Source organism: Babylonia areolata, chromosome 12 (genome assembly GCF_041734735.1).
Source record: "Babylonia areolata isolate BAREFJ2019XMU chromosome 12, ASM4173473v1, whole genome shotgun sequence".
NCBI classification, from domain to species: domain Eukaryota; kingdom Metazoa; phylum Mollusca; class Gastropoda; order Neogastropoda; family Buccinidae; genus Babylonia; species Babylonia areolata.
In genome coordinates, this window is record NC_134887.1 from 39,369,914 (window position 1) to 39,396,967 (window position 27,054).

General features: G+C 38.8%; 1 protein-coding gene across 1 annotated transcript; it reads left to right on the forward strand.

The window, feature by feature from the left end:
• The first annotated feature begins 725 nt into the window (after positions 1-725).
• LOC143288608 (uncharacterized) lies at positions 726-27,054 on the forward strand. Its single transcript, XM_076597263.1, has 8 exons — positions 726-2,945; positions 5,599-5,821; positions 9,502-9,635; positions 10,376-10,553; positions 11,112-11,259; positions 12,565-12,632; positions 14,438-14,574; positions 16,154-27,054. The coding sequence occupies exons 1-8, from the start codon at positions 756-758 to the stop codon at positions 16,214-16,216; spliced, it is 3,141 nt and encodes a 1,046-aa protein (XP_076453378.1). The 5' UTR covers positions 726-755; the 3' UTR covers positions 16,217-27,054.

The following is a 27,054-nucleotide window of genomic DNA, read 5'->3' on the forward strand; positions in this document are numbered from 1 at the left end:
CATTGTCAGAAGTGTTTAAAAAAAAAAAAAGATAAATAAAAAGCTTCCACATTTTCAACAAACAGCATTGGACTGCTGAACCCTAGTCTCTCTCTCTCTCTCTCTCTCTCTCTCTCTCTCTCTCTCTCTATATATATATATATATATATATATATATATATATATGCCAGTCAGATCAGTAGTCCACATTCAGAGCAGGTCTCTGGTCACCCATCATGATGTGGTTGTCAAAGTCAGCAACAGTGAAAACAAACAAACAAACAAAAGCTCACAAGAAGTTTAGCTCTCAAAAAAGATGAGTGCAGAGTCTTTAAAAAGATTGAACCAGATAAATTTTGCATAGCAGAGCAAACTGATAGGCCTAGTTTGCATCAGTTTGACATGGTAAGTATATGTAACACCAAACATGGAGTATAATACAAACTCCTTCTTTTCCCATCAGCTTAGAAGGTTTGCATATCCCATCTGCTTACAGTACCCAGCAGATGTGAAAAGACACAGAGGATTGGAACCCTGCCTTAATCTGAATTCCTTTCATATCATTGAAATTATTTTTGAATTTGAAAAAAAAAAAAAAAAAAGTAGAAAGAAGACTTGATGATATGAAAATAAGGCTGTAGTATTTGTACAGAATATTTTCTGAAAATGTGTTATCTGTTTCTTGTATACACTATTTACTCAATGGCGTACTCTTTTAAATCACCTTATGTTTATGTTTCAGATTGTGAAAAATATGTGATTTCAACTCCGACACAATGAAACCTCTCAATCACAATTTGGGTATCATTCTGACCTTTGGCGTTCCAACAACAGTCGTCTTGCTCGGACTGTTGTGGTTGTTGAGGCGCAGCAGGGACGAAGATGACGACGACGCTGCAGGTACAGCAAAAGAAAAACCACTGCATGGGGATGCTTCAGAAAAAGAGAAAGATTCAATCAGTAGTACACACGGTGCAACTGGAATACAAGATTTCACTGAGAATGTTATGCAAGCAGGAGGAGATGTAGCAGTGCAAGAAAAAGATGCTGTAAAGTCGGAGGTCAGAAGCGGAAGAGCTAATTGTTCACTAGATTTGAAGAAAGATCCTCAGCAGCTTCTGAAGCAAAGGTATGAGGTTCCTACACGACCTGAAGTTCAGTCAGCTTCATCTGAACTAAACTGCTTGCAAGGGGTATCAAGTTCAACTTCTACAGATCTGTCAGCTGGTACTTCACTGTCAGACTATTCCCAATCAATCTGTAGGCCACTAGCAGCTGAAGAAACGGTAGCAGAAAGTTTTTCTCTCACTTCTGATTACTTCTCACAGACCAGCGTCCTCAGCTCTGTCCCAAGCAGCCGTGGTTCAGCTGCCGAATCGCATGATTCTTTGGAGCTGAGTTCACAGACAGAATGGTCGTTGCTCAGCAAAGAACCTGCAGCTTCCATTGAAGCTGACACAAAAAGAATTGTCCAGGCATCAGAAAAGAATGAAGTGACTGCAACAGTCATTTCAGATGGCAGCTCTGCAAACATTTCCATGCAGCCTACTTCTTCTCAGTGCAGTCTACAGTCCGATCCCTCTGGAGATGTGGTTCCAAAGGAAATGGCAGAGGAAGCCTCAGCTGTATGTTCCTCTCAGGCTCAGGCTCAGCCCTCAGGTGTTTGCCCCAGTAGTGATTCCCCTGCTGTTGTTGGATGCTCTGACAGTGATCACCTAGTAACTGGTGAAGAGCCTGATCCATCAGATCAGGAACCCCCTGCAGTGCAAGAAATTGTTACGGAAAATTACTCCCCAAACTGCCAAGCTCCAGTCTCACCTGCATCGCCAACTGTGTCCAGCAGTGATGACACTCAACAGCTGGAGGAGCCCAAGGCATCCACACCAAGTCAAGAGTCTGACCGGATCTGTGAGTCTCCAGCCGAGGATGGCAGCACCAAGGATGGAGTTGGTAAAGCGCCTTTGCCATCTGCCAAAAAACTGGACCTGTCTGTTGACAGTCAGACTTTAGGTTCAGAGCAGCCAGAGTTGAACATCACTGAAAATAAATCCCCATCAGCAGTTGAAGCATCAGAGCAAGCACTTGTCACTGAGGAAGAATGCGGAAGCAGCAGAGTGTGTGATGTGCAGTCTGTAGAATCTGCTTCTGTTCCAAGTATCGCATCTGAGAAAGACAGTTCTTTGTTTTCTGCTTCAGAAGCAAGCAGTTCTTTGGGCGCTACAGTATCTACGTCTATGTCTTCTTCAAGCACTGAGAGTGCTGAGCCCCTTAAATCAAATTCCAGCTCAACTTGTCAAGAGCTTTTGTCAGCAGATGATCAAGACTCAGATGCCAGAATGGAAGCCAGCACAACAGAAAATCAGAAATTAAACAGAGCGGAAGAAAGAGACTCAAATTTGGATGAAAGTAGCAGCGGTAGCAACAAAGGCACAGCAGATAAGATCAGCATACAAAGTAGCACAAACAAGCAAGAAGAAAGTTCAGACATTATAGGAGATCAAGACTCGAGCTTAAAACAAGAAGCAGACGATTCCTCCAAATCTGTGATTTCACCAGCACCTCCAGCCGACTCAAATTTCAACTGCAATGCATCTGCAACCGTCGCAGACACAACCACTACAAAAACAGGGAACGCCAGCCACAGTGTTTCTGGCAAAAAGACAAATTCCAAAAACACTTCCAAAGCTTCCAAAAATCAGAAGTCAGCTTCATCCCCCTCCAAGTCAACACCACCTCATTCCAAGTCCACCTCTCCAAATTCAAAATCTGAACAATCCCCCTCCAAGCCTGCCTCTTCCTCGCCTTCTGCATCCTCCCCCGCTTCTGCCAGCAGCAGTAAACGAAAGAACCCATCTGCCCCCAGAGATGGAACTTCAGAGTCTGATGGTGTGGGCAAAACCCCAGCAGGAGTGTCGGAAAATGGGAGAATGGACACTGGCTCACCCATATGTGATTCAAACAGTGAGGTAGGTAGTCTTGGCTTCTTGGTGATAGTCTTTTGGTTGTAAGTTGCTTGCTTGTCTGTAGAATGAGAAAAGGTCTGTTAGTATTATTCTTGTTACACAAGAATCCGTGAATAGCAAGCTACTACAAAAGTATCAACTATAATTATTGATAAAGTATTGATATTGTGGGACCATTTCACCTTCTGAAATAAAACAAAAACCAAAACACTCACATATCACATGCAGTGAAAAGTTGCACACACACACACACACACACAACACACACGCACACACACACGCACACACACATACACACACACACACACAACACACACACACACACACACACACACATACACACACACAACACACACATACACACACACAACACACACACACACACACACACACACACATGATTATATCATTGAATCTTGCAATATTTATCATAAAATGACATGTGACAGTTGCCTCAAGAAGAAAGTTAACAAGTTCATTTTTTTAACTGGGGATAGAGTAGGGAGGAAGATGAATGCTGGTTTGTTCTCATTGGAGTTCGACATTCTTGAGAATGAAATTTAGTTGGTTAGAACATATTATGTAGGCCAAATTCATTGCTGCAGATTGTAGTTATATTGTGTTAGTAACTTATACAATAGTGTTGAATTTGTACACCATTGTGGTGTACTTTGTTGATGTTGGTGGTTGGTTGTTTCTTTTGTTTATAAAATTAATGTGCTTTGCTTGATTTCTGTCAAGTTGTAAATATGTCAGATCACGTAAATCACAGTGTCATTGCATATATATATGTGTATTAATTAACATAAAATGATGAATGCTTTCATTACCATTGTTCATTTTTATTCATCAACTTTCAGATAATCTGTTCACGCATATAATCTTCAGTCAAAAATGTTATTGCCTTTTGACATTTGAATCTGTTTAACACGATTAACCACTTCTAGTCCTAATGGGAAGGGAATGGGGAGGGCAACAGATTTGTCGTGTATATTTCAATCTTTATGCTAGCTAACAAATAAACATAGTGGTGGTGGTGTTTTTAAGAAGAGTTATGACTTATGAGTCATGCTGTTTTGACTCATCTGCCTATTCCACATGTGCTGTCAAGTTATGGGCCTCATCCATCTTCTCCATAATAAATTACATGATAATTGCTTGGAAGTTGGGATAGGGGAGGAGGGGACTTGATCAGATTCTGGGGTTTTCTTTGTAGTTTAAGCTGTGGGTTGTCCATCACTTCAGCTTGGGAGGTTATCTTCAGCTGTGAGGTCCATCATTTCAGTTTGGGATGCCCAACAATAGGAAGCATGTTGCTTGATGTAAGTTATATAGTTATCATGATATCAAATATATGTGAATTGAAGCAGATTCGGAGAAGTTGATGCTCAGAAGTCAGAACTATTATTGCAGCATTGATTGTGCCTTTTTTTGTCTTAAAATTTTTTTTTTTAATGTCACTGTCATCATCATTGTCATGGGATGACTTTAGTTTAATGTCTTGACATTATATAAAGTCTTTCAACAAGATATGTTGTGATGAAGCTTTCTTCATTTCTTTTGCTTTGTCGGTAATGGATTAATTTGAGATCATTATTTATTTATCTATTTTATTTATTTTACCTTTTTATTTATATATTTTCAATTTATTGAATATATTGTTCTTTTTTTGTATTAAACATAATGATGATTTGTTCAGTATAATTTGTATTATTGCCAACATTTGAAATTAAAGAAACAGTTTGATGCTTACTGGACTACTAGCTATAGTAACAAAAACTAATATGTGTAATATAACTTTTCTGTGCATGTAAAAGGAGGTAGATACTGATACACGAATGAAATCCTGCAGTGTTTGTAAAAGATACCATTACTTTCAAGGACATTTTCCAATGCAAAAACAAGTATTACACCAGCAGTGCATTTTCTCCTTTCCTGACTTTTATTGTTTTAATGATCAAGTTATGCAGTTGAATCAATCACCACTGACACAGTAACTGGTTGACTTTTCCAAGATACAGTGACGACCTTTTCTTATTATTATTACTCTATACAGAATATTGACGATTCAGTCTCTTGAATCTGTTCAGTGCTGTAGATTGTGATGACAGAATTGTTGTGTAAATATTTTGACTTTGGTCTAGATTCAGTTCTGTGTGTGTTGTAAGATTTCTGATTTAACGTATGTGAGCTTTTTTACACAAAGTTGTATTTGGACTTGGAGATCATTTGGAGAATGCATCCATTATGATTCTGCTTTAGATATGGTTATTTCATGTATTTATTCTTTTGGGGTTGTGTGTGTGTGTGTGACATGCTGCTGCTCCCCAGTCCTTACCATAGGCTTAATAAGTGCAGGGTTAGAAATTCTGTTATACATGTCACATCCTCTCTCCCCGACCAACACTCTTGCATTGTATTCATATTATTTGGTGTAAAATTACTCAGTTGGCTGGGTATTATCAGGTTCTGTAATTGTCTGGTGGGTAATTAATCAGTTGGAAATACAATCCTCCCTGGTATTGATGTGGGGGGGAGGAGGGGGGGTAGAAAAAACAGAAGAATTGTTGTTGGACAAAATCAAGGTGTCGGCTTGCCTCCATGTCACACTCGGGCTGGATGCATGATGATGGTTTTGTGTTTCTGTCTCGTGCAGGCGTCGAATGACAGCGGTCGTGGTGGAAGTGTTGGTGACACGTTGGTTCCCTTGCCAGCCGGAGACGTGACGCGCTACGAGTTTAACTTCCCCTCTGAGCTGTGTGGGCGTCTCATTGGCCGTGGAGGGAAGAACATCCAGTACATTAAGGACCAGTCGGGGGCAACAATCACCTTGACCAGCAACCCCTTCACACCTGAGTTCCAGATTTGCCAGGTGCAAGGTAATCATGAAAGCACTGATTGGATTTTATAGGTAAATATATATATCAAGTGTGAGCCTGTTAGGCATTGGACTTCTCATCCTGTGTTATCCAGTGGTCAGGGTTCTAGCCCCCGATTCGGCCTTGTGTTGTGTCCTTGAGAAAGGCACCTTATCCCAGTTTTCTTCACTCCACCCAGGTGTGAATGGGTACAGGATTTTTTGTCAGGGATGGTTAAAATGGTAGAAGGAGAGGATTGGGCCCTGCTTTCCGATGCCAAGTCTTACACACAGTGGACATTAATTCACTTCAATAATGTTCATAAAAGGCTGTGGGACCTTACTTTTTACTGTAACCTTTTTTTTGTTTCTTTTTTTTTTTTTTTTGGTCATCGAACATTTTTTGTTTGAAACAATGGAGCATCAGCAGTGACCACAAAGGCAGCGCAAGTTTTCTCTTTCTATGACAAAATCTCTTGAAGGCTTTCCTTCCTCACAAAGACACAAGGCAATCTCTCTCTCTCTCTCTCTCTCTCTCTCTCTCTGTATGTGTGTGTATATATATATATATGTGTGTGTGTGTGTGTTTGGAAACCTCATTGCTTTTTCATGAACATCCTTGTAAGGCAGGTATTCAAGGAACACAAAAATATGGGTGCGCAGTTTTATTAATTCATGCAACTGACCTGTTCAGGTTATGTATTGAGGCGCAGCCAGCAAATAGATAAAAATTGAAATAAGATTTCCACTTAAAAGTTTTTTTGTTTTTTTTATATAATCTTTTAACATCAAATGACACCAGTAGTTTTCCATATCATCAATCAATCCGCTGAAGGTGGGGATCAAGCTGGAAGGATAGCTGGAGACAGGTTCAACTTCTGCCAAGATCCCCCCATCTACCATATCGAGGCTTGTTAATGTTATTTCTTCTTCCTGTTCTGTTTCTCTGCCTTGGAACTGAACTGAGATGGCAGGTTTTCTTGTCAGCCACAGAACATCAGAAGGCCATCCTCTGCTGTCACAGCATTGAATGCTGCCAGTAGATTTCTCTTGATCATCCCTTAGCAACCTCACCGCCTTTTTGTTCTGATGGCTGTGTGATGGGTGGGTGGTGTGGGCTGGAGGTAGCTGGGCTTGTCGGGGGTTTGATGCCCCCCCCCCCCTTCCCCCTGAAGGGGCCACCATCACCACCACAGGTGCTGCTGACTATGCATGAAGACATTGTTTGATTTTAGAGGGGGTTGGTGACCAAAAGAAAAAATCTCTGAAACAGCTGGGCGCTGTCACTGACGCAGAGATTTCAGGTAGAGAGGTCCTGGCTGTCTGACAAAGAGAAGAATTTTGTCCAGTGGAACACAGTAGCACTGTTTTTGTACACCCAGCCCCTTCAGAAAGCGTGGGAGAATTCTGTCCAATGAAATGCAGAAGCTTAGTAAGTTAGTTTTTATACACCTAGAGTCACTTTAGAAGACATAGGAGACAAAGAAGTTAACCACACCCACTTCAGGCTGTGGAACGTCTCCCAACCTGGGGCCACATGTTTCAGTGGCTGATAGACAGACGGGCGCAATAGCCGAGTGGTTAAAGCGTTGGACTGTCAATCTGAGGGTCCCGGGTTCGAATCACGGTGACGGCGCCTGGTGGGTAAAGGGTGGAGATTTTTCCGATCTCCCAGGTCAACATATGTGCAGACCTGCTAGTGCCTGAAGCCCCTTCATGTGTATATATGCAAGCAGAAGATTAAATACGCACGTTAAAGATCCTGTAATCCATGTCAGGTTTGGTGGGTTATGGAAACAACAACATACCCAGCATGCACACCCCTGAAAACGGAGTATGGCTGCCTACATGGCGGGGTAAAAAACGGTCATACACGTAAAAGCCCACTCATGTGCATACGAGTGAACGCAGAAGAAGAAGAAGAAGATAGACAGACCACAGACCTAGCGACAGCCTTTTTGGATGGTGTAATATGTCAAGACATGGACCACACCAGCATCACTTCATGGTGTCAGAGGCCAAAACCCCTCCCACTCTTACACTCCAGTGTCCCCCCTCCTCCGAACCTCTGCAACCCCAGCCTCATGGCACCCACACTCCGACACCTCCTGTCCCATCCCCCAGCTCTTGATCTGAACCTTGGCAGACTGGGCTTTATTTTCTTTTCGTTTTTTTTTTTTTTTTCCTCCTCACGATTTTTTGTTACTTTTCCTCAGGAAGAAAGAAGACAGGAGATACATGAAACACACGCCAGACCCACATCCAGACTCCCCTACCCCTCCCCCGCACACACTCGCATCCACACACACCATGTACCATGCGGGCTATTCTGTGTCAGTATGTTATTACTTTGGACAATTTATGCGTTCTTTAGTGTTTGGCATGTGATTTAAATGTCAAGGGTTTTTCCTGTCTTAGTGTGCATTATGACATGTGGCTTGTGTCTTTCTAATTCCCCATAATGATCAAAAAATTTATATAGTGGGTTGTTTTATTTTTTATATGTGCCTGTATGAGTAAGCATGCCAGCGTGTGCAGGTGTAAAGCCACTAAGGTGTATCCAAAACTCAAGGCCTGACTAAGCGCGTTGGGTTACGCTGCTGGTCAGGCATCTGCTTGGCAGATGTGGTGTAGCGTATATGGTTTTGTCCGAACGCAGTGACGCCTCCTTGAGCTACTGAAACTGAAACTGAAACCAAAACTACAGCAGCATTGATTCTTATTTGGTGCCTTGTGAATGTAATCATGGTGTATAACGTGTTAAGTTTCCCAAGTCCTTTGCCACCTCAGGGTCTGATTTTCATTTCCCTCTCAAAAATAAACTGCAGAGTTGATTTTTTTTTTTTTAATTGTGTACATTTTCCAGTTAAGATAAAAATAAAAAAAACCCACAAAAACATTGATATGTTGATACCAGCCCTTCAGCTTTGGAGAATTTGGACACCAAACAGTATATCTATGACTGATGATTTAAATCTGATATCTACTTTTCTATAGATTGTATTTTTGATGCATTCCCCAAAATCAAATACGACTGTACAGTCATGGAAGACATGTTCAGTATAGTTGACTGTATCACAACAGTAAGACTAAGAGCATTTGTCTTTCTTTTTTTCTAAATTTTCATTTTGTTTAAAATTATGTTTGTTACGTAAATGTAATGTAATATTTTCTAATGTAGAACTCTTTAACTGGTTTATTTGTTGACCTCTTTTGCTTTTGACCATTCAGATTTATTTAGATCAAACCCAAATTTGCTACAACAGAATAAAAAGGCATATATGGAGTTTCTGGTTCTTTATCAGCTGTTAATATTTTCTTCGTGTTTTTTGGTTTGGTGTTGAATCTTTTTAACCTCTGATATTATTAACTATGAAAGAGCAGCCCTTTTAAACAGTCCCAAACCTAAGTGGACTCCTTTAGCAGCATTTTCATCATACCATCACTGTTAGTGTTATCGAAATACAGAAAACATATCCTGAAATTTGTGGGCACACGCATACACACACACACACACACACACACACACACGCCACACAAACACACACACCACAGACACACAACACACACACATACAATCACGCGTGCACTCATAATTCCTACTTTCATACTTCTATTTTTTTGTTTTATTTATTCTTGTTTCTTTATTTTTTTAAAAATTATCAATTTTATCATTCTTTCTTCTTCTTTTTTATTTTAAAGGCCTACAAGGGGAGGTGGACAGAGCCCTGATGATGATCCGGAAGAAGTTCCCCCTGTCCCAGTACCCCCGCCTGGACATGACCTGCCTCACCCCCTCTGCCTCCGCCCGTGTGGTGCTGCCTGAAGTCATGCAGGTAAGGCCACTCCCTGGCCAGTCAGGTGTTCTGTGTTGTCAGGTCAGAGGTCATTCAGGTAAGGCCTCCTGGCCAGTCAGGTGTTCTCTGTGTTGTTAGGTCAGAGGTCATTCAGGTAAGGCCACCTCCTGGCCAATCAGGTGTTCTGTGTTGTCAGGTCAGAGGTCATTCAGGTAAGGCCACCTGGCCAGTCAGGTGTTCTCTGTGTTGTTAGGTCAGAGGTCATTCAGGTAAGGCCACCTCCTGGCCAGTCAGGTGTTCTCTGTGTTGTCAGGTCAGAGGTCATTCAGGTAAGGCCACCTGGCCAGTCAGGTGTTCTCTTTGTTGTCAGGTCAGAGGTCATGCAGGTAAGGCCACCTGGCCAGTCAGGTATTTTCATTGTCAGGTGTTCAGTGGTCAGGTCTGAGGTTCTCCTCTGCTTCCGGCAACCATGTAACACTAGTACTATCTGCTGCTCATGGGGAGTATCATACTGTATTTTGGAATTGGATGATAGATTGATTTGAGGATGTTCTTATGTGTGGAAATATTCATGTGTCTGTCAGTTTTCAGTAATATTTAGTTTCTGTAGTGTTGAAGTCTTCCGTCTCAATGCAACAAAGTGTACCTGAAACAAGTTTCCATTATATCTATTTCAGAGTCCACATTTCCATCAGATGATAATAATAATCAGTTTCTGTTGTGCTTAGTCTTCCGTCCCAGTGTAATAAAAGTGTTCATGAAAGAAGCCTGCTTCACAGCTGAGCCTTCCGGAGGGCGTGTCCATTGACGTGGTGGTGTCGGCAGTGGTGGACGCTGGTCATATCTTCATCCAGCAGCCCACCCACCCCACCTTCCCCTCCCTGGAGAGGCTGAGTCACTTCATGAACGTCTGCTATGGTGACCCCAGCGCCCCTTCTTTGCCCCGCCCTGTTGAAGGTGAGTTTTTTGTATTATTTGTTTATTATTCATACTTACATAGCACCAGTCTTTGGTCACAGTTCAAGTTCGAAGTGCTTTACAGATACAGTCATTTGTACCAGTCATTTGTACCAGTCTGCCTACCTGGGTAAAGGCAACTGAGAGCTGTTTTTGGTGCTCATCGTTTGTTTTCTGTGTCATTCAGTCAGGTTTCAGCCATGTATGTGCATACACATGTATATTGCTATTAAGAGATTTTATTTTTTCTTCAGGGATAACCCTTTTGTTGCCACAGGTTCTTTTACATGTACTTATTGCATGTTGCACTCAGGACCTTGGTTTATCGTCCAGACCACCACTCAAAGTCTGTTCAGAAAGAAACCCCTCAAATGGATACATTGAGATTTTGATGTCAGTGTCAGTTCTGAAGTGAATGATTGTAGTGATTGATTATGAGTGATTGTTATTTATTTAATTATTAAAATGATGAATAAATAAATTGTTTATCAACGCTAGGTTGGCAGATAACCTCGGGCTTATATGTAACCATGGTTTATATGCATGTGTTTGGTGCAGAGGGGATCATCTGCGTGTCGGAGTCTGAGGGCCAGTGGTACCGTGCCCAGATCGTGGAGGTGTACCCTGTGGAGGATGAGTGCTCCTTGAAGTATGTGGACTACGGCGGCTACGCCAGGGTCGCCATCAGCACCCTCAAGCAGATCAGGTCTGTCCTCATAGCTTCAGTTTCAGTCTCTCAATGCATGCGGACAAAGCCATATACGCTACACATCTGCCTGATTAGCAGCATAACCCAAAACACTTTTTAGTCAGGCCTTGTGCGTGTTCATGCGTATATATTTGTGTACCTATCAGAGTGGATTTTTTCAACAGAATTTTGCCAGAGGACAACACTCTTGTTGCCATGGGTTCTTTTTCAGTGCACCAAGTGCATGCTATACACAGGACCTTGGTTTATGGTCTCATCTGAACAACTTGACGTTCGGTTTGATTTTCCAGTCAAACTTGGGAAAAATGGCAAGACCGGGATTAGAACCCAGACCCTCACGGACTCTCTGTTTTGGCAGATTAGCGTCTTAACCATTCTGCCACCTTCCTGCTAATAATGCAGACTAACTGACGCTCTCACTCCCAGACAGGGAGCTTGTGGTGTTTACACTAACAGTTATAACAGATCAGGTTGTGCTTAAAGAACAATAAGAATGTTCACGCCTCTAAGACAGTAAGATTGTATGTTTATAATAACAATTAGGCATAGGTCAGATCTGTTGTAAGGTTATGATAACGCAAGGCAAGGCAAGATGTGTTTATTTCAGGAAACTGTACAGGGGCACATGAAAATATTACATATTACATGTAACAGATAAAGAACATGAAACACATTTAGCATTGTGCTTACAATCACTTGCAGTGGTCATACCAACTGATGGGTTAAGACTTACATTTGGATGAAAGAAAAGGAAAAACAAAACAAACAAGAAAAAAACCAACCAACCATGTTATTCGTAGTTTATGAAAGATACATCAGTGTTCATTGCCTACATGCAAACACAAATGAGCAAGAATTTGTAAATAGGTCCATTCACAGAGAAGAACCTTGTTTATTGAGGTGAATCAGAATGCTTGCATTATAATTGTAAAGAAATGGAATTTCAAAACATGCAGACTTCTGCTCACACCTCTAGATGAGGAGCTTGTGGCATTTACAATAAAAATCACATGTACATGAATATGCATGCATTCAAGTCAGACATACCATACACAAACAAGCCCATGCACACACAAGCACACACACACACACACACACACACACACACAAGGCGATGAAATGAAAAGCATACAGACCTATTGAGATGAACAGCTCGTTTGGTTTACACAAGGATTATTTTATTGATGAGTGTTGTCAGTCCCAGTATGGCCCTGCACAGTTTTCTGGGCTATAAGCAACAACAGCAACAACAATAGTTATAATGGTAATTAAAAGGAATCCGGGTTTTTTTTTCTTTTCCAGGAGTGACTTCATGACCTTGCCCTTCCAGGCTGTGGAATGTTACCTGGCCAATGTTACACCTTTGCAAGGTGAGCCTTTGATTTTCTCATGCCAAGTGCCTTGCTGTATGATCCTCACGTTGATGATGGAAAAGTCATGTATCCATACGTATCTCACACAGTGATCCTGACAGCGTGATTTTTATCCAGCTCTCTTAATGACATTGAGATCATCATTGCCTGTTGATTTTTTTGTACATCAGTGAAGGGATCAAAAGTTTTATGTGACACTCAAACTGCCACCACTTGAACATGCAGCTGAAGATTAGATAGTTTGTTTTGCTGATGATTATGACTGTGAAACAAGGTTCTCAACAAGTGAAACTGACTGAGATGAAATTGACAGTATATATTTTAATGTGCCATGCTAGAATCAAACTAGTTTACAAATGATTATGTGATATTTATTTTCATTGAAAGTGACAAAGCATATGATGTATTTTTGGGTGATTACAGAAGAGTATTACAGTGACAAAGCATATGATGCATTATTTGTGTGGTTTCAAATGAGTATTACAGTGACAAAACACGGTGGTTTCAGATAAGGAGTATTAGTATTGACAAAGCATACTGATGCATTATTTGGGTGGTTTCAGATGAGTATTATTACAGCGACAAAACTTACTGATGCACTATTTGGGTGGTTTCAGATGAGGAGTACTACAGCATTGACAAAACATAATGATGCATTACTTTGGTTGTTTCAGATGAGTATTACAGCCACAAAGCTTTCTGTTGACAAAGAATAATGATGCATTAGTTGGATGCTTTCAGATAAGGAGTATTACAGCACTGACAAAGCATAATGATGCACTATTTGGGTGGTTTCAGATGAGGAGTACTAAGCATTGACAAAGCATAATGATGCATTACTTGGGTTGTTTCAGATGAGGAGTATTACATTTACAGCCACAAAGCTTTATATTGACAAAGAATAATGATGCATTTGTTGGGTGCTTTCAGATCAGAGTATTACGGCATTGACAAAGCATAATGATGCATTATTTGGAAGGTTTCAGATCAGGAGTATTACAGCATTGACAAAGCATAGTGATGCATTATTTGGAAGGTTTCAGATCAGGAGTATTACAGCATTGACAAAGCATAGTGATGCATTATTTGGAAGGTTTCAGATCAGGAGTATTACAGCATTGACAAAGCATAGTGATGCATTACTTTGGTTGTTTCAGATGAGGAGCATTACATTTACAGCCACAAAGCTTTATATTGACAAAGAATAATGATGCATTTGTTGCGTGATTTCATATCAGGAGTATTACGGCATTGACAAAGAATAATGCTGTATTATTTGGGTGGTTTCAGATTAGTATTAAAGCATTGACAAAGCATAATGTTGCATTATTTGGGTGGTTTCAGATGAGGAGTATTAAACATTGACAAAGCATAATGTTGCATTATTTGGGTGGTTTCAGATGAGGAGTATTAAAGCATTGACAAAGCATAATGTTGCATTATTTTTGGTGGTTTCAGATGAGGAGTATTAAAGCATTGACAAAGCATAATGTTGCATTATTTGGGTGGTTTCAGATGAGGAGTATTAAAGCATTGACAAAGCATAATGTTGCATTATTTTTGGTGGTTTCAGATGAGGAGTATTAAAGCATTGACAAAGCATAATGTTGCATTATTTGGGTGGTTTCAGATGAGGAGTATTAAAGCATTGACAAAGCATAATGTTGCATTATTTTTGGTGGTTTCAGATGAGGAGTATTAAAGCATTGACAAAGCATAATGTTGCATTATTTGGGTGGTTTCAGATGAGGAGTATTAAAGCATTGACAAAGCATAATGTTGCATTATTTGGGTGGTTTCAGATGAGGAGTATTACAGCGACAAAGCGGCGGAAGTGCTGATGGAGCTGACCTCCGGACAGATGCTTCAGGGTCAGGTGGTGGCCAGGGGAGAGGACTCTGTTGGCTTTGTCCACCTGTATCGCGTGTCTGGGCATAAGGTACACACTAGGGGTGGGGTTTTGTGAGGGGCGGGTCTGTTATTGTCCTTCCTGATTTCTGTCACTTTGTTGTTTTCCTTGCTGTTGTTTTGTTTATGTTAACTTCTGCTGTGTTTTTGTTTTGTTTTTCCTGTTCCTGTTCTTTGCATGCTTTCTTCCACTGCTTTTTTTTTTCTTCTTCTGTGTCTCAATGAGTTTTTCTCTCTGTTCTCGCCCTTCTCTCTCTCTTTCTCTTTCTCTCCCTCCCCCTCCCCCTCTTCATTTATCCTGATTTGCTTTGATTTAAAAAAAACCCAAATCAGATCTTCTGTTGGCTAAAATCCCTTTGTTGGTAACTTGAATTTGTATAATGTCCTGCAGGTAAATGATAGAAAGTGAGTGGAAAAGCAAGAATATTTTCTTTGGCATGCGGAAATCCTTGTATTTAAATGTAATCCAGGATTTCAGATAAATAATTGATAGGAAGGTTATAAAAATGACTGTGATGCACACGGTACATGTATAATGGTTGTATGGAGGGGAGAGAAAGAAGGGAGAAAATCACCAGACTGTGACACACTCCGTGTACGTGTTCTGTGGTTGTGTGGAGGGGAGAGAAAGAAGGGAGAAAATCATTGGACTGTGACACACTCCGTGTACGTGTTCTGTGGTTGTGTGGAGGGGAGAGAAAGAAGGGAGAAAATCACCAGACTGTGACACACTCAGTGTACACGTTCTGTGGTTGTGTGGAGGGGAGAGAAAGAAGGAAGAAGAAAATCACTTGACTGTGACACACTCGGTGTCCGTGTTCTGTGATTGTGTGGAGGGGAGAGAAAGAAGGTAGAAAATCACTTGACTGTGACACACTCCGTGTACGTGTTCTGTGGTTGTGTGGAGGGGAGAGAAAGAAGGGAGAGAATCATTGGACTGTGACACACTCCGTGTCCGTGTTCTGTGATTGTGTGGATGGGAGAGAAAGAAGGAAGAAAATCACCAGACTGTGACACATTCAGTGTATGTGTTCTGTGATTGTATGGAGGGGAGAGAAAGAAAGAAGAGGAAGATCTCTTGACTCTGTACATTTGTTGTGATGCTTACTTTTTTTTCAGTATCTTTCATTTTCCAGATTTTTCAATATTAAATATACTTACATATTTGTTGTTTTTGTTGTTGCTTTTTTTAATTTTTTATACATATATCATTTTGATTTATGTTAACTTAAATCTTCATGCATCCTTCGTGTTATTGATCATATTTCAATGTATTTACATATTTCTTTATTTCGTATATTCATTTTGTTTTATGTCAGTATTTTATGTGAAACTGAAAGTAAGAAATAAAAACCTAGGGTAGGTTCTCAAGGCCTAACAAGGCATTTGTTTCTGCATTCAGCCATCTTCTTGTGGGTTTTTTCTGAGATTTTTTTTTGTAGGTGTGAACCATGTATTATATATAAATCAGTCAGCTTACTTTGACACCTCATTGTCACTGAAACTTTGTGTGTGTGTGTGTGTGTGTAATAAGCAGTTGTAGTGCAGCGTATTTGGACAGAATAATGTGCTGTGAAATCTTGAAACTGAAACTGCGATGCTGGTTTCAGGTGCTGATGATCAACCGTGAGATGGTGAACCGTGAGGTGGTGCGATGGATAGAGATCCTGTAGATAGCCTGCCCTTTGTTGTTGTCCTGACAGAGCACGGCCACCCTTCAAGGAGAGTATCTATACATATTCATATATATATATGTATATATGCTTCTTTGCTGATGACATTGTAAACAGCTAGTGAATTGATTTTTTTTTTTTTTTTTTTTTTTTTTTGTTCTTGGCTTTTGTATTTTATTTGTTGGTTCATTTTCCTCAGAGGTTGTTTGTCCTGGGCGCAGGGTACATGTGTGTGTGTGTGTCTTTACCTATATGCATTTTGTACAGCTGTTCATTTTCCAAGGAAATAATGTGTGATGCCTGTCATTGAGCGAAAACAAAGGAAAAGCCTGAGTAATGAACTATGGTCTTAAGTTTAGTATTTTCTTTTTTGGAAAAAGATTAAAGGAGGCTCAGTGTTTCAGAATGTTAGTGAGGGAATGGTTGCAGTTTAGTTACTAGGGAGTGAGCGGAAGTGAAATTCAAAATCGAGTTTTGGTTGATTTCCTTGTTGTTATTTTTTTCCTGAAGTGATGTTGACATTGAAGAGTAGTATGCTTACAATTAAACTTGCAGGACACACTCACACTACATATGTATGCATGCATACACACAAACGTGCACAGGAGCACACGCACATGAACACACATGCGTGTGCTTGCATGCACACAGAGACATACACACACGCGTGTGCACGCACGCGCGCACACACACACACACACACACACACACACCACACACACACACAGACATGCACATACGCACGCGCACACACAAACGCACACACACACACTCGTACAGAGTATTTAAAAAAAAAAAAGTATGATGTAGTTCAGACCAACTTTTAACTTGAACAAACAGTGAACGGAGTACTCCACGTCCAGTGTCCACTGCCTTGTATCCGCAGTTGTGCATTGTGTATGTGCTTTCCCCTCTCTCTTGGTTTCTCCCTTCCAGGGACATGTGTTTGTTGGTTGGTTGGTTGGTTTGTTGTTGTTGTCATTTTTTGTCACTTTTCTTGCACTTTGAGTTTGGTACAACCCGCACGTGTGGTTCCTGTGTTTTGTATAATTTGCGTCAGCACCTTAAAGTCACTTTGAGTGTGTGTGAAATCATGCAGGCAGGGTATTTTGAAGTAGAAGTGCTTAGGATCACTAAAATAGTATTACATGGTTAGCTGCTTTTTTTCAGGAGTTGTTTCTTTATTCCATTTCAAAGATTTTGAATTATGATAATGGGGGGAATGTCTGCTTAGTAGAGTCAGATCATGGTCCAATCAATGCAAAAGAAACTTGCAGCAGACCAGCATGTTTACTGTCAAGATATCTCAAAAGAGTGCCCGTGAATATTAATTATCAGGTGTCACTCAAGAAGTGATAGTTATTCCACTGTGACGACAGTAATAGTATGAATAAAATGATGTGAAGAATGCTGTAAACATGTTAAATGTTGTCCTGTAGTGGTCTCTGTTCTATGAGTGATCGAACTTGGGACCCTTTGAAGGTCCAGAAACCTCTTGCCATATACTGAGCCAGCAGCTGTTGATCATACACATATTATCATTATTTCATTTTCCACAAGCTCAAGCAGTCATGAACACAATGAGCCAGACATTAATCAACCAAAGACCATGCACACTAATGATACCAAAGACTTAACATATGATGTAAATCTGGAAAAAAAAACACCCAAAACAACAGGTGGATGTTTCCTGTATCTTCCAAACGAACTGAAAGGAAAGAAACTGAATCGTGTTCGGAGTTTGTCCCAGTTATTCTCACTGGTTATTCACCCTCATCTCAGACTTTCAACCCAACTCAAGGAGTGAAAGTAAAAAAGAAAAAAGCTCACATCAAGAAGAGAAAAAAAAAAAAAAAAAAATAAATAAATAAATAAATATTATTGTAATATTGTTATTATTATTATAAAATAAAATATTAAAAAAGGTTTTTGCAAAAGAAACTTTAATGGTTAAACTTGGTACAGTTTATCCACCAAGTTCTTGAAAAACAAAAAACTAGAGCAGGTGTAGCAGGCTTTCAAGCCCTGTCCAGCGTGTATGGTTTATACAGAGGTCAGGCATCTGCTCCTTTTTTTCTCTCTCTCCCTTTTCCCTTCTTTTAAATACAGCAGATGTAGCAGTTTGCAGTGCTTTGACACCACCTTGAAACTGAAGCTGAAACTTCTCCAGAAGGTGCAGTGGTCGAACAGCAAGCCTGGTGACTCTCATCAGGACAAAATGGCCATCATTTGCTTTGGTTGCCATCAAATACTCTCTTCAGCCTTGAAGAGAAGTAGGTGGTGGTGTTGTTTTTTGGCTGTTTCATCATCTCTGCCATTCCACTGGCATTAAACTAAGACTCCAATGCAGTTCAACCAGAGTTCTGCAAACACAGCCCCACCCATAGAAATGTTCTGTCTCTTGCAGTTCAGCTCAAGTTTCTTCCTGGTCTAACCATTTTCTTTCAAACAGCTTTTTTTTCTGTCACTTTGTAATTTGAGCTCTTGCTTTTTTTTTTTTTTTGTTTTTAAAACCAACAACTTTGAGATGAGACTGTCAGCCAGTGAGAATTTCTGGAACAGAAACAGTTCTTTCTGACAGATGATGATATGTATTAACTGTTGTAAACAATATGTATTAACTGTTATGAACAAAATATTTCTGGTGCAGACCATATGCACTGAGTTTTGTACAGATGTCTCTCACACTAAAGCAGGGATACAGGAGGCTGTTGGACATATAACCAAAAAAAAAAAAAAAAGGATTTTGATGTATAAATCATTTGCATTTGGACTTCAGTGATAAGAATTTCCATGCCAGCTGGTTTTTTTGCTTCTTTGGTCTTCTTAAATCATAGTCAAATAATATATGATATATTGATGTGTTTAAAGAATGCAGGATATCCGTCAAAAACCTGAATACAAAGCACAAAACCATAACAGGTTGCCACAAAAAACAAAAAAAAGTTTGTGTACTCAGCTGTATAAAGAGCTAGTTGTGATCAGTAGGTTACATGTAGGAATCTTTTCTGCATGCAGGTTATCATTGCTGTGAGAATGTTCTTCAGCTTCATAAATAATCTTGAAGGCATAGTGGTATATGAATTATTCCCGGTTATTTTTGCCATGTTCTAAAAGGATCATTTATACTACTCGATATCCGCATGTGTTTTGTTTGCTCGTCATTGGTTGTTGTTTTTGTTTTGTATTGTTTTGTTTTAGTAATGGTTTGGCGATCCTCAAAAGATGTGACAAAGAACGGCCAAACTGCTTTTCTTCACAGTGGATTATTAAAAACATAGTTGTTTTTCATTTTTAATGCTGAGTGAGTGTTAAACTAAGGTTGCCATTGATACACTTGTTGTCTTTTATCCTGCCACTAAAAACAAACACTAAGGCTAAAACAAACAAAAACCAAAATTAAGACGAAGAGAAACTGAACCATTCTGTGCCGTTGTCAGGTAGCTATAGTGTTAAGAAATAAGTGTCATCAGCAGTGTGGTGGTTTATCAGTCATACCTCTTTGTAGCACAGTGGAAGGCGGCTACATTGCTTATGAGTAGTATTATGCTCTAGTTTTTCCTTTCTTTCTTAGTCGTGTTTCGGCATCATCTTATCAACCTTCACGGAACCAAGGCCGAAGCCATGAACATCTTGACCTTAAGGACTTTTTCCAGTAGGTCATTAAAATCCACTTGAAATCACTGACTAATTAGCTTCAGCCGCAAATGGTGTTTGACTTGGCTAGCAGACTGTTAGCGAGACTTCTAAGTCGCCGCAAATTTTTGGCCAAGAGGAGGAAACAGATAGGCCTGGTTTGCATCAGTTTGACATGGCATGTATATGTAACCAAACTGGGAGTATGATACAAACTCCTCATTTCAGGTACTAAACTTATCCTTTCTGTTGAAGTAAATTGCTGCCATGCATGTGGAATGATTGTCATTGTACAGAAACATTTGCCACAGATTGTGAATATCTTTTTTTCTTTTTTTTTTTTTTTTTTTTGGTCATTGTGGAAATCAGGGTGACACTTAAAACATCTCGAAAAAGTGGTGTTTGATATTTTGTCTTTGGCTTTAAAAAGATTATTAAAGAAATGAAAGGTTCTGTTGGATATATGGCAGCACAGTTGGTATTGTCATTCACAAAACAAGGCCAGACCAGCAGCTTGGTTAATGCATAGGTATGGCATGTGCTTCTCTCTTTTTTTTTTTCTTTTTTTTCAAATTCAGCAGATGTATTGCTGCATATTTGGATCAGTCTAGATGCTTTGACACTGCCTTGAAACTGAAACTGAATTAAAATCCACAGTCTCCTATGGAAAGGAAATTTCTTGATCTGAAATAAACTGGTTTTATTATACAGACAAGTAGAAATTATGAAAAAATCATTTTAAAATAACAACGAAATTTCTTATTAAAACTTCAGTTATTAAAGGGTTGGGTATTTGTGGGGGTTTTGTTTGTTTGTTTTTCAGGTGGTTTTTTTTTTTTAACAGATCAATTTTACTCCAAGGTCTGGAAAAATGTGAGTTGGTGGCTGGAATTACTGTAACAGATTGTGCAGGGGAGTTTATGTGTGGTTGTTCAGATTTTTTTTTTTTTTTTTCTTCAGATTCTGGAAACCTGATTCTCAGGAAACATACTTTTTTATGTGTTTATTTTCTGACTACAGTTAACATAACCCTTTAAGCTGCCTCAGGATTTTGGTTTAAAACTTGTCATCAATGGATTAAAAGCTGTTGTAAGCATGATTTCCATTTGTATACATCCACTACCTGCAGATGCTGTTGTCTGAAAGAGGAGATTTTGTATCACCACAGATCATGGTTTTGTTGGTGTTTTTGTTTTGTTTTATGGAAAGGGTGCTATGGGAATTAGAAGCAGCTGTGATTTATTGCCCCTCCTGTTGATGTTTAAAATGTCCGAAAAGATCATCTTTAAAACAGGCATTGTATTGCTCTAAATAATAATGAAAAAAAAATGTATTAAAAAGAAGCCTCAACTGAAAAATTGCCATAGAAATTAAAAGCAGTCATAATCAGTAGTACCGCCCATTGATGAGACAAGAAGTGTTGTTGAGACAGGTGATTTTAGCACATTTGAATGTTTTTGTTTGCTTGTTTCTGGCTTTTGTGTGCATGTTATATGTTATGGTGTTTTATTTTTATAAACAGCAGCTGACTCTGTAACAGTATAAAGGATATCATTTCATTTCCATCACAGATTTTTTTTTTTTTTTTTTTTTTTTTTTTTAATCATAGGAAGCAAATATTTCATATCATTGTCTCAAAAGGAAAAAAGTAGCACAAATGCATTAAAAACCATTGCATTTTCATCATTGTTTTTCACATTCAGAACAGTTTTTGCATAATGCCACTTTTTCCCTTCCATAAATCTTAGGGCAGCACTTATTCTTGTTGGTAAATAAACTTTTGTTGTTGTTGCTTTTTTTTCTTTAAATTATAATGCATAATGTTGAGCTTATTAGAACAAAACTAATCTAATGTTGGTAAAGACATGTTTTGGTCAGGATGTAGTCATTGACACACTTTGTGTTGCAGTATTTCCTGGCAATAACTGAATACTCTTGAAACTTTATTAAGAGATTACCAGTGCATTAGATATCTTTTTTTTTCTCTTTTTTTGAACAAAAGGGATCATGACGTAGAAGTAGCATAGTTTTTTGGTTTGTTTTTTCTTCCATAGTTTGTACAATATGGCATTTGTATTCCTGTAAATGTGTGATTTTTTTTCCTTTAACTGAAGCCATTTTCAGAAAATAGTCATTCACCACAAACCATTTCAAAACGTTGCTTTTTTTTGTATCTGTTGTGTGTGTGTTGCATAGACGTCGTTTGTTGAAAATGGGCTTAGTGACATGTGGATGAGGTTCTCATGTTCCTCATCAAGTGACATGTGGATGAGGTTCTCATGTTCCTCATCAAGTGCTCAATTTTTGCAAGAGCGACTTAGTTTCATCCCACCGTACCAGCATCATTCCTCTTGTTTTCAGTGAAGGCTTATGTTGGGGTTGGGTGAATTTTTGTTTCATACCCAACCTAATACTGTTGACATGGTCTTTTGGAGAAGACAGTGAACTGAGATCCAGTTTGCAGCATGCCCTTTGTGCATGTAAAAGAACCCATGGCAACAAAAGGGTTTTCCGTTGGAAAATTTTATTAAAAAAAGAAAAAGAAAATCTACTTCGATGTGAAAACAAATATGCTTTACAGGAAGAAAAAAAAGGTGTCGCAACATTGTTACTTGTGGTGGAGGCATGCTCTCCCTGGGGAGAGCAGCCCCAAATTTTGCATGAAGAAATCTGCTTTGACAATACACAATGACAATGTTTTACCTTGTGCATACATACATACATATACAGCAGAGTTGGGCATTGTCAATTCTTGGCTAACTTTTCTGAGCTGGAAGATTGAGATAAAATAACCATCCTTAATTCACAAGAAATTCATGTGATTTTGGAACCTGTGACCCTTCCACCATAGAGGTGGAAGCAAGTGCACTGATTGCTCGGCTATCAAGTGTCCGAAAAAAAATGTAACTGACGTCTTGATATTTCTCCACACAACATGTCTCTCTTTTTTTTTTTTTTTCATCATTTTTTTGTTTTAATCGTAGTATTAATTGATTCTATAATTTGAGTTCAGTTGCATTTTCTTTCTGTTTTTTTGTTTTTTTTTAAAGGTTTTGAAGAGTCAGAGATTTTGATTGTTGGAGCAGGTGGATGTTTGTTTTATTCATTTGTTTTGTGGAGAATACAACTTGGGCTGGAGGAGGAGGGCATCATGAAATGACTTTGTTAAGCAAAAGGTAGCCAGCCGCATCATGTTGCATATCGCTGCACTGTGTGGAAAGCCCGGTTTTCAAACCAGCAGTTCTTACTCTTCTTTCTTGTAGGCAGCCGTTCCTCACATTTATTGAGTGAGTCCAGTCTCCCAGAATGACTTAAGTTATTTCTGGACTTTGCGTTGTACTTGAATTACCGGTACTGTGGCTCCACCTGATTACTTTTTAAAATGTATCGGTTAGTGTGTGTGTGTGTGTGTGTTCTCTTGAATTCATGATTTCTATTTCACGTCCTGTCACACAGCCTTTGTGTTCAGCCATGTTGAACTTTTGTCTCAAGATACGGATCTCGGTTCCCTTTTCTGGTTTTGTATTTGATATTGGAAACTGCTGCCATGGCAATTTGACTGTGTACTGGCTTTTTGTTCTTTTTTTTTTTGTTTGTTTGTATGGTTTTTTTCCCTTTGTGTTGTAAACTGCTGCTGCCATGGCTTCTTTAAAAAAAAAGAAAAAAGTACTGGCTAGTTATGTTGTGATTTTGAATTTTAGTGATATTTTCCAGGGAAACAGGTATATTTGTGTTGTTTGGTTCATTTTTTGAATTTTACTTTGAGATGCATTTTGGCTGTTGTGAGGTTTTGGATATGAGTTTTAACAGAGTTAAAATCTTGTAAACATTTTGTTTAGATGTCACTTTTTTTTTTTTCTTTGTTACTGATCAGTAACTGTGACGACTTTTGTTTTCAGTTGTGTTACTGATCAGTTTACTAACAGTTGAGCTTACTGTTAAACCATAAACCTTTTTTTTTTTTCATTTTCGTAGTTTTCTTGACATTGGATTTAATTTTCATTATTTTGTTTCTTTCTTTTTGATTTTTTTTTCTTCAGAAGCATCATTGAAATTATTAGGGATTCATCATCAGATACTGTGCATAAACTGTGTTAAGCAATGTATTATTCTGAAAACAGTTTTTGCTGTCAATGTGATTGCAGTTTGACTGACATACTTCTTAGTGTTGAATGGTTTTGTTTTATTTTTGTTGTTTTTTTATTAGCTCACACCACCTTTGGTGTATATTAACCACAAGTATTTAGGAACGCTTCTGAACGCCAGCATGGATTGAAAATTTATATGTTCATCAACTGAACATGCCATGCTAAGCTGAGCCAACAAAACAGTAGGGCACAGTATTTGTTTTCTTGCTGCATTTTGCATACATGTAACGCATTAATACTTGCATAGGTTAGAGAAAGTAATTGTTACGTAGTATATGTTTGTTTGATCTTGCTGAGTAGGAGCATCAGTTTAAAACATGAATTCACAAAGGCATGCGTATGAAACGTTCATGTTGCTCGGCACATTGTCTGTTTTTGTCCTCTGTTGAATGTGAAGAACAATATTGAACATGGATATATGTTGAGACAAATAATTTGTCTTTTTATGCACTCAAGTAGTATGCCAAACATAGATATGTTTTCATCCCTTTGTTAGCAGTTGTGTTTTTTTTTCTTTGTTCAGCAAACAGTGTTGCTTTTAGGCTTGCGTAATGATATTGTTTGTGGAGTTCAGATGGCAAGGTAAAACACAAACATGAACACTTTGCTGAGACTCAGAACTGGCATGATAAGATAAAACAGATGAGAAAGAAAGATCAGTATTCAGTTTCTCAGCCTTGATGTGGCTGTGTGTGGTCGGCTGGGCAATTCAGCAACAGAGATGAATAAAGATTCAGAAAGAAGGTTTGCAAGCTTAACTGTATACTCAGGTTGCTTAGCGATGCCAGAAGCATTCTCTGAAGATTCGACTGTGTGGCTGTACCAGCTGAGGGGTTGCTACCAATCAAGAAGAAAACGGTGACAACTTGGGCTCTGCCAGTGTGGTTCAGATCGATCATTTCTCTGAACAAGTAGACCTGATCTTGCATGCATCTTGAACTTGTTAGATGTTTGAGGCTTGGGTAGGTCTGTTCGTCATCTCATGTCCATGAGATGATGGAAGCAGTTCTACAGTGTTGTCAAGGCCTGACTAAGCGCGTTGGGTTACGCTGCTGGTCAGGCATCTGCTTGGCAGATGTGGTGTAGCGTATATGGATTTGTCCGAACGCAGTGACGCCTCCTTGAGCTACTGAAAGTGAAACTGTTGATAGACACTAATTTCATTTGCTGTATGTTTTTCTTCTTCTGGGTTGTTTCAGTGTGGTTGTAGGTTAGAATATATATTAACAAATTGTGTGAACAAGGAGTGTCTCTTTCTTCTCTGTCTTCTTTTGTTGTTTTTTTCTTTCAGATGTGACAAGAGTTGTGTGTTTGACACAGTAGAATTTTGATTTGGTTAGGCAGACCTGATGCAGCCCCATGCAGTCAGCTGAACTAGAGGCAACAACGTCAAATGTTTCTCAGCTATAATTTCAGGAAATTGTTTCCAGTTACATTGCTCAAAAATGAGTTACAGTGTTGTGACCTAAGGCTGGACTAAATGCGAAATCTGCCAATGTTCTGCGCAAACAGACTGTCAGTATTATAAAAACAATCAAACCTCTTGCTCCTTTCATTTCTCACTGTAACATCTGTTTCTGTATGAAATTCCAGTGAGGAAAACACCAAATAAAAAGAAATGTGGCAATATCTTTCTTAACATATCTTCCGATATATCTGGAACAAGCCAAACAAGCCAAGCTATGGATACATTTTGTTGACTGTATAGACAACGTTTGTTTGTATATTGCATGATCTTATCAAATGTTCTGACTGTTACAATGTGCTTTATCATGTCAAAGGTATTTTCTTTCTTTCATGAAGAGGAATTGAGACATCAGAATTTGAGTCTTTCATAAATGTAGAAATTGGAACATTATCTTTACTTGTCTATCAATATTTTGAAATTCATGCCACAGTGTAACTTTATTATGTTTAATAAGTCAAGAAAGCAGTTGTAATTAGACAGCCATAACAAGTCTTTCATTGAAGCAAATAAACAACAAAAGTGCCAGGCTAGGTCAGTTGAAATACCCTGGAAATACCCTTTCAAAAGTTAAGAAATAAGTAAAGAAATAGCACAATCCCTTTTTTAAATAGAGATTTTCTGCCTGCAGATCCAGATGGCATGTAATTTTGGAACTATGTTGTCTGTCGATGACATTAAAGAAGCGCATTTTGAAAATGTTAACTGTGAGAAGTAATACTAAAAATTTTACTATGCTAACTGGATGGAAACTGCATTATAGTAAATTCCACCATTTGTTCAGATTTCTCCAGCTGATTGTATTCTGAATATTTATTATGAATGGCTAAACATGATAATGTTGATTAACTGACTAATGTGAGAACTTTTTTTTGGATGTGATTTAAGAGGTTACCTTGTTTCTGAGTTTATATTGTCCTTGATAGTTCTGTATCTATATATTCACCTCTGTTGTCGTCTCTTTCATATCTGGTTTACATGTTTGTCCAGAATTGTGTACATGAAAATACATGCCAGTTACGAAAGGTGGTTTTTTGGTTTTTGTTTTTATTGTATTGAATCGTGTCTGAAAGAAAACTATTTCTTCTTTTCCATTTTTACTTTGTATAGACTCCACAGTTGTTTTCAGTCCTGATGTCAGAGAAATGAAAGTGAATTGAATGTTCCAATTTTTGGTTTGAAATGATTGAAGTATTTTTATAATGCTTGATAACTTTTTCAACACATTTTTCCAGTTATATGATACATTTGTTGGTGTTAAATTGCAGCAGTTTTGCATATTAATTCTCTCTCTCTCTCTCTCTCTTCTGTCCCCTCACTTTCTTAATGTTGATATGTAACCCTGTTTTAGGACCATGTGATTTCATGCCACTTTTTAAGGAAACCAGTCGCCGGAAATATGTGTATATGTTTATGGGTTGGAGAAAAGTTTTGAACATTGATTACATGCAGTTGTGCAACGTAAGGACACTGTGCTTGGCTTAAAGCTTTTTTAAAAGTGTGTCCAGGGAGAAGTTACAAATGAACACGCGTAGTTCCTTGGACTGGTGGTTGTGTACAAAATAAAGTCTGCATTTGTTTGATTTTAA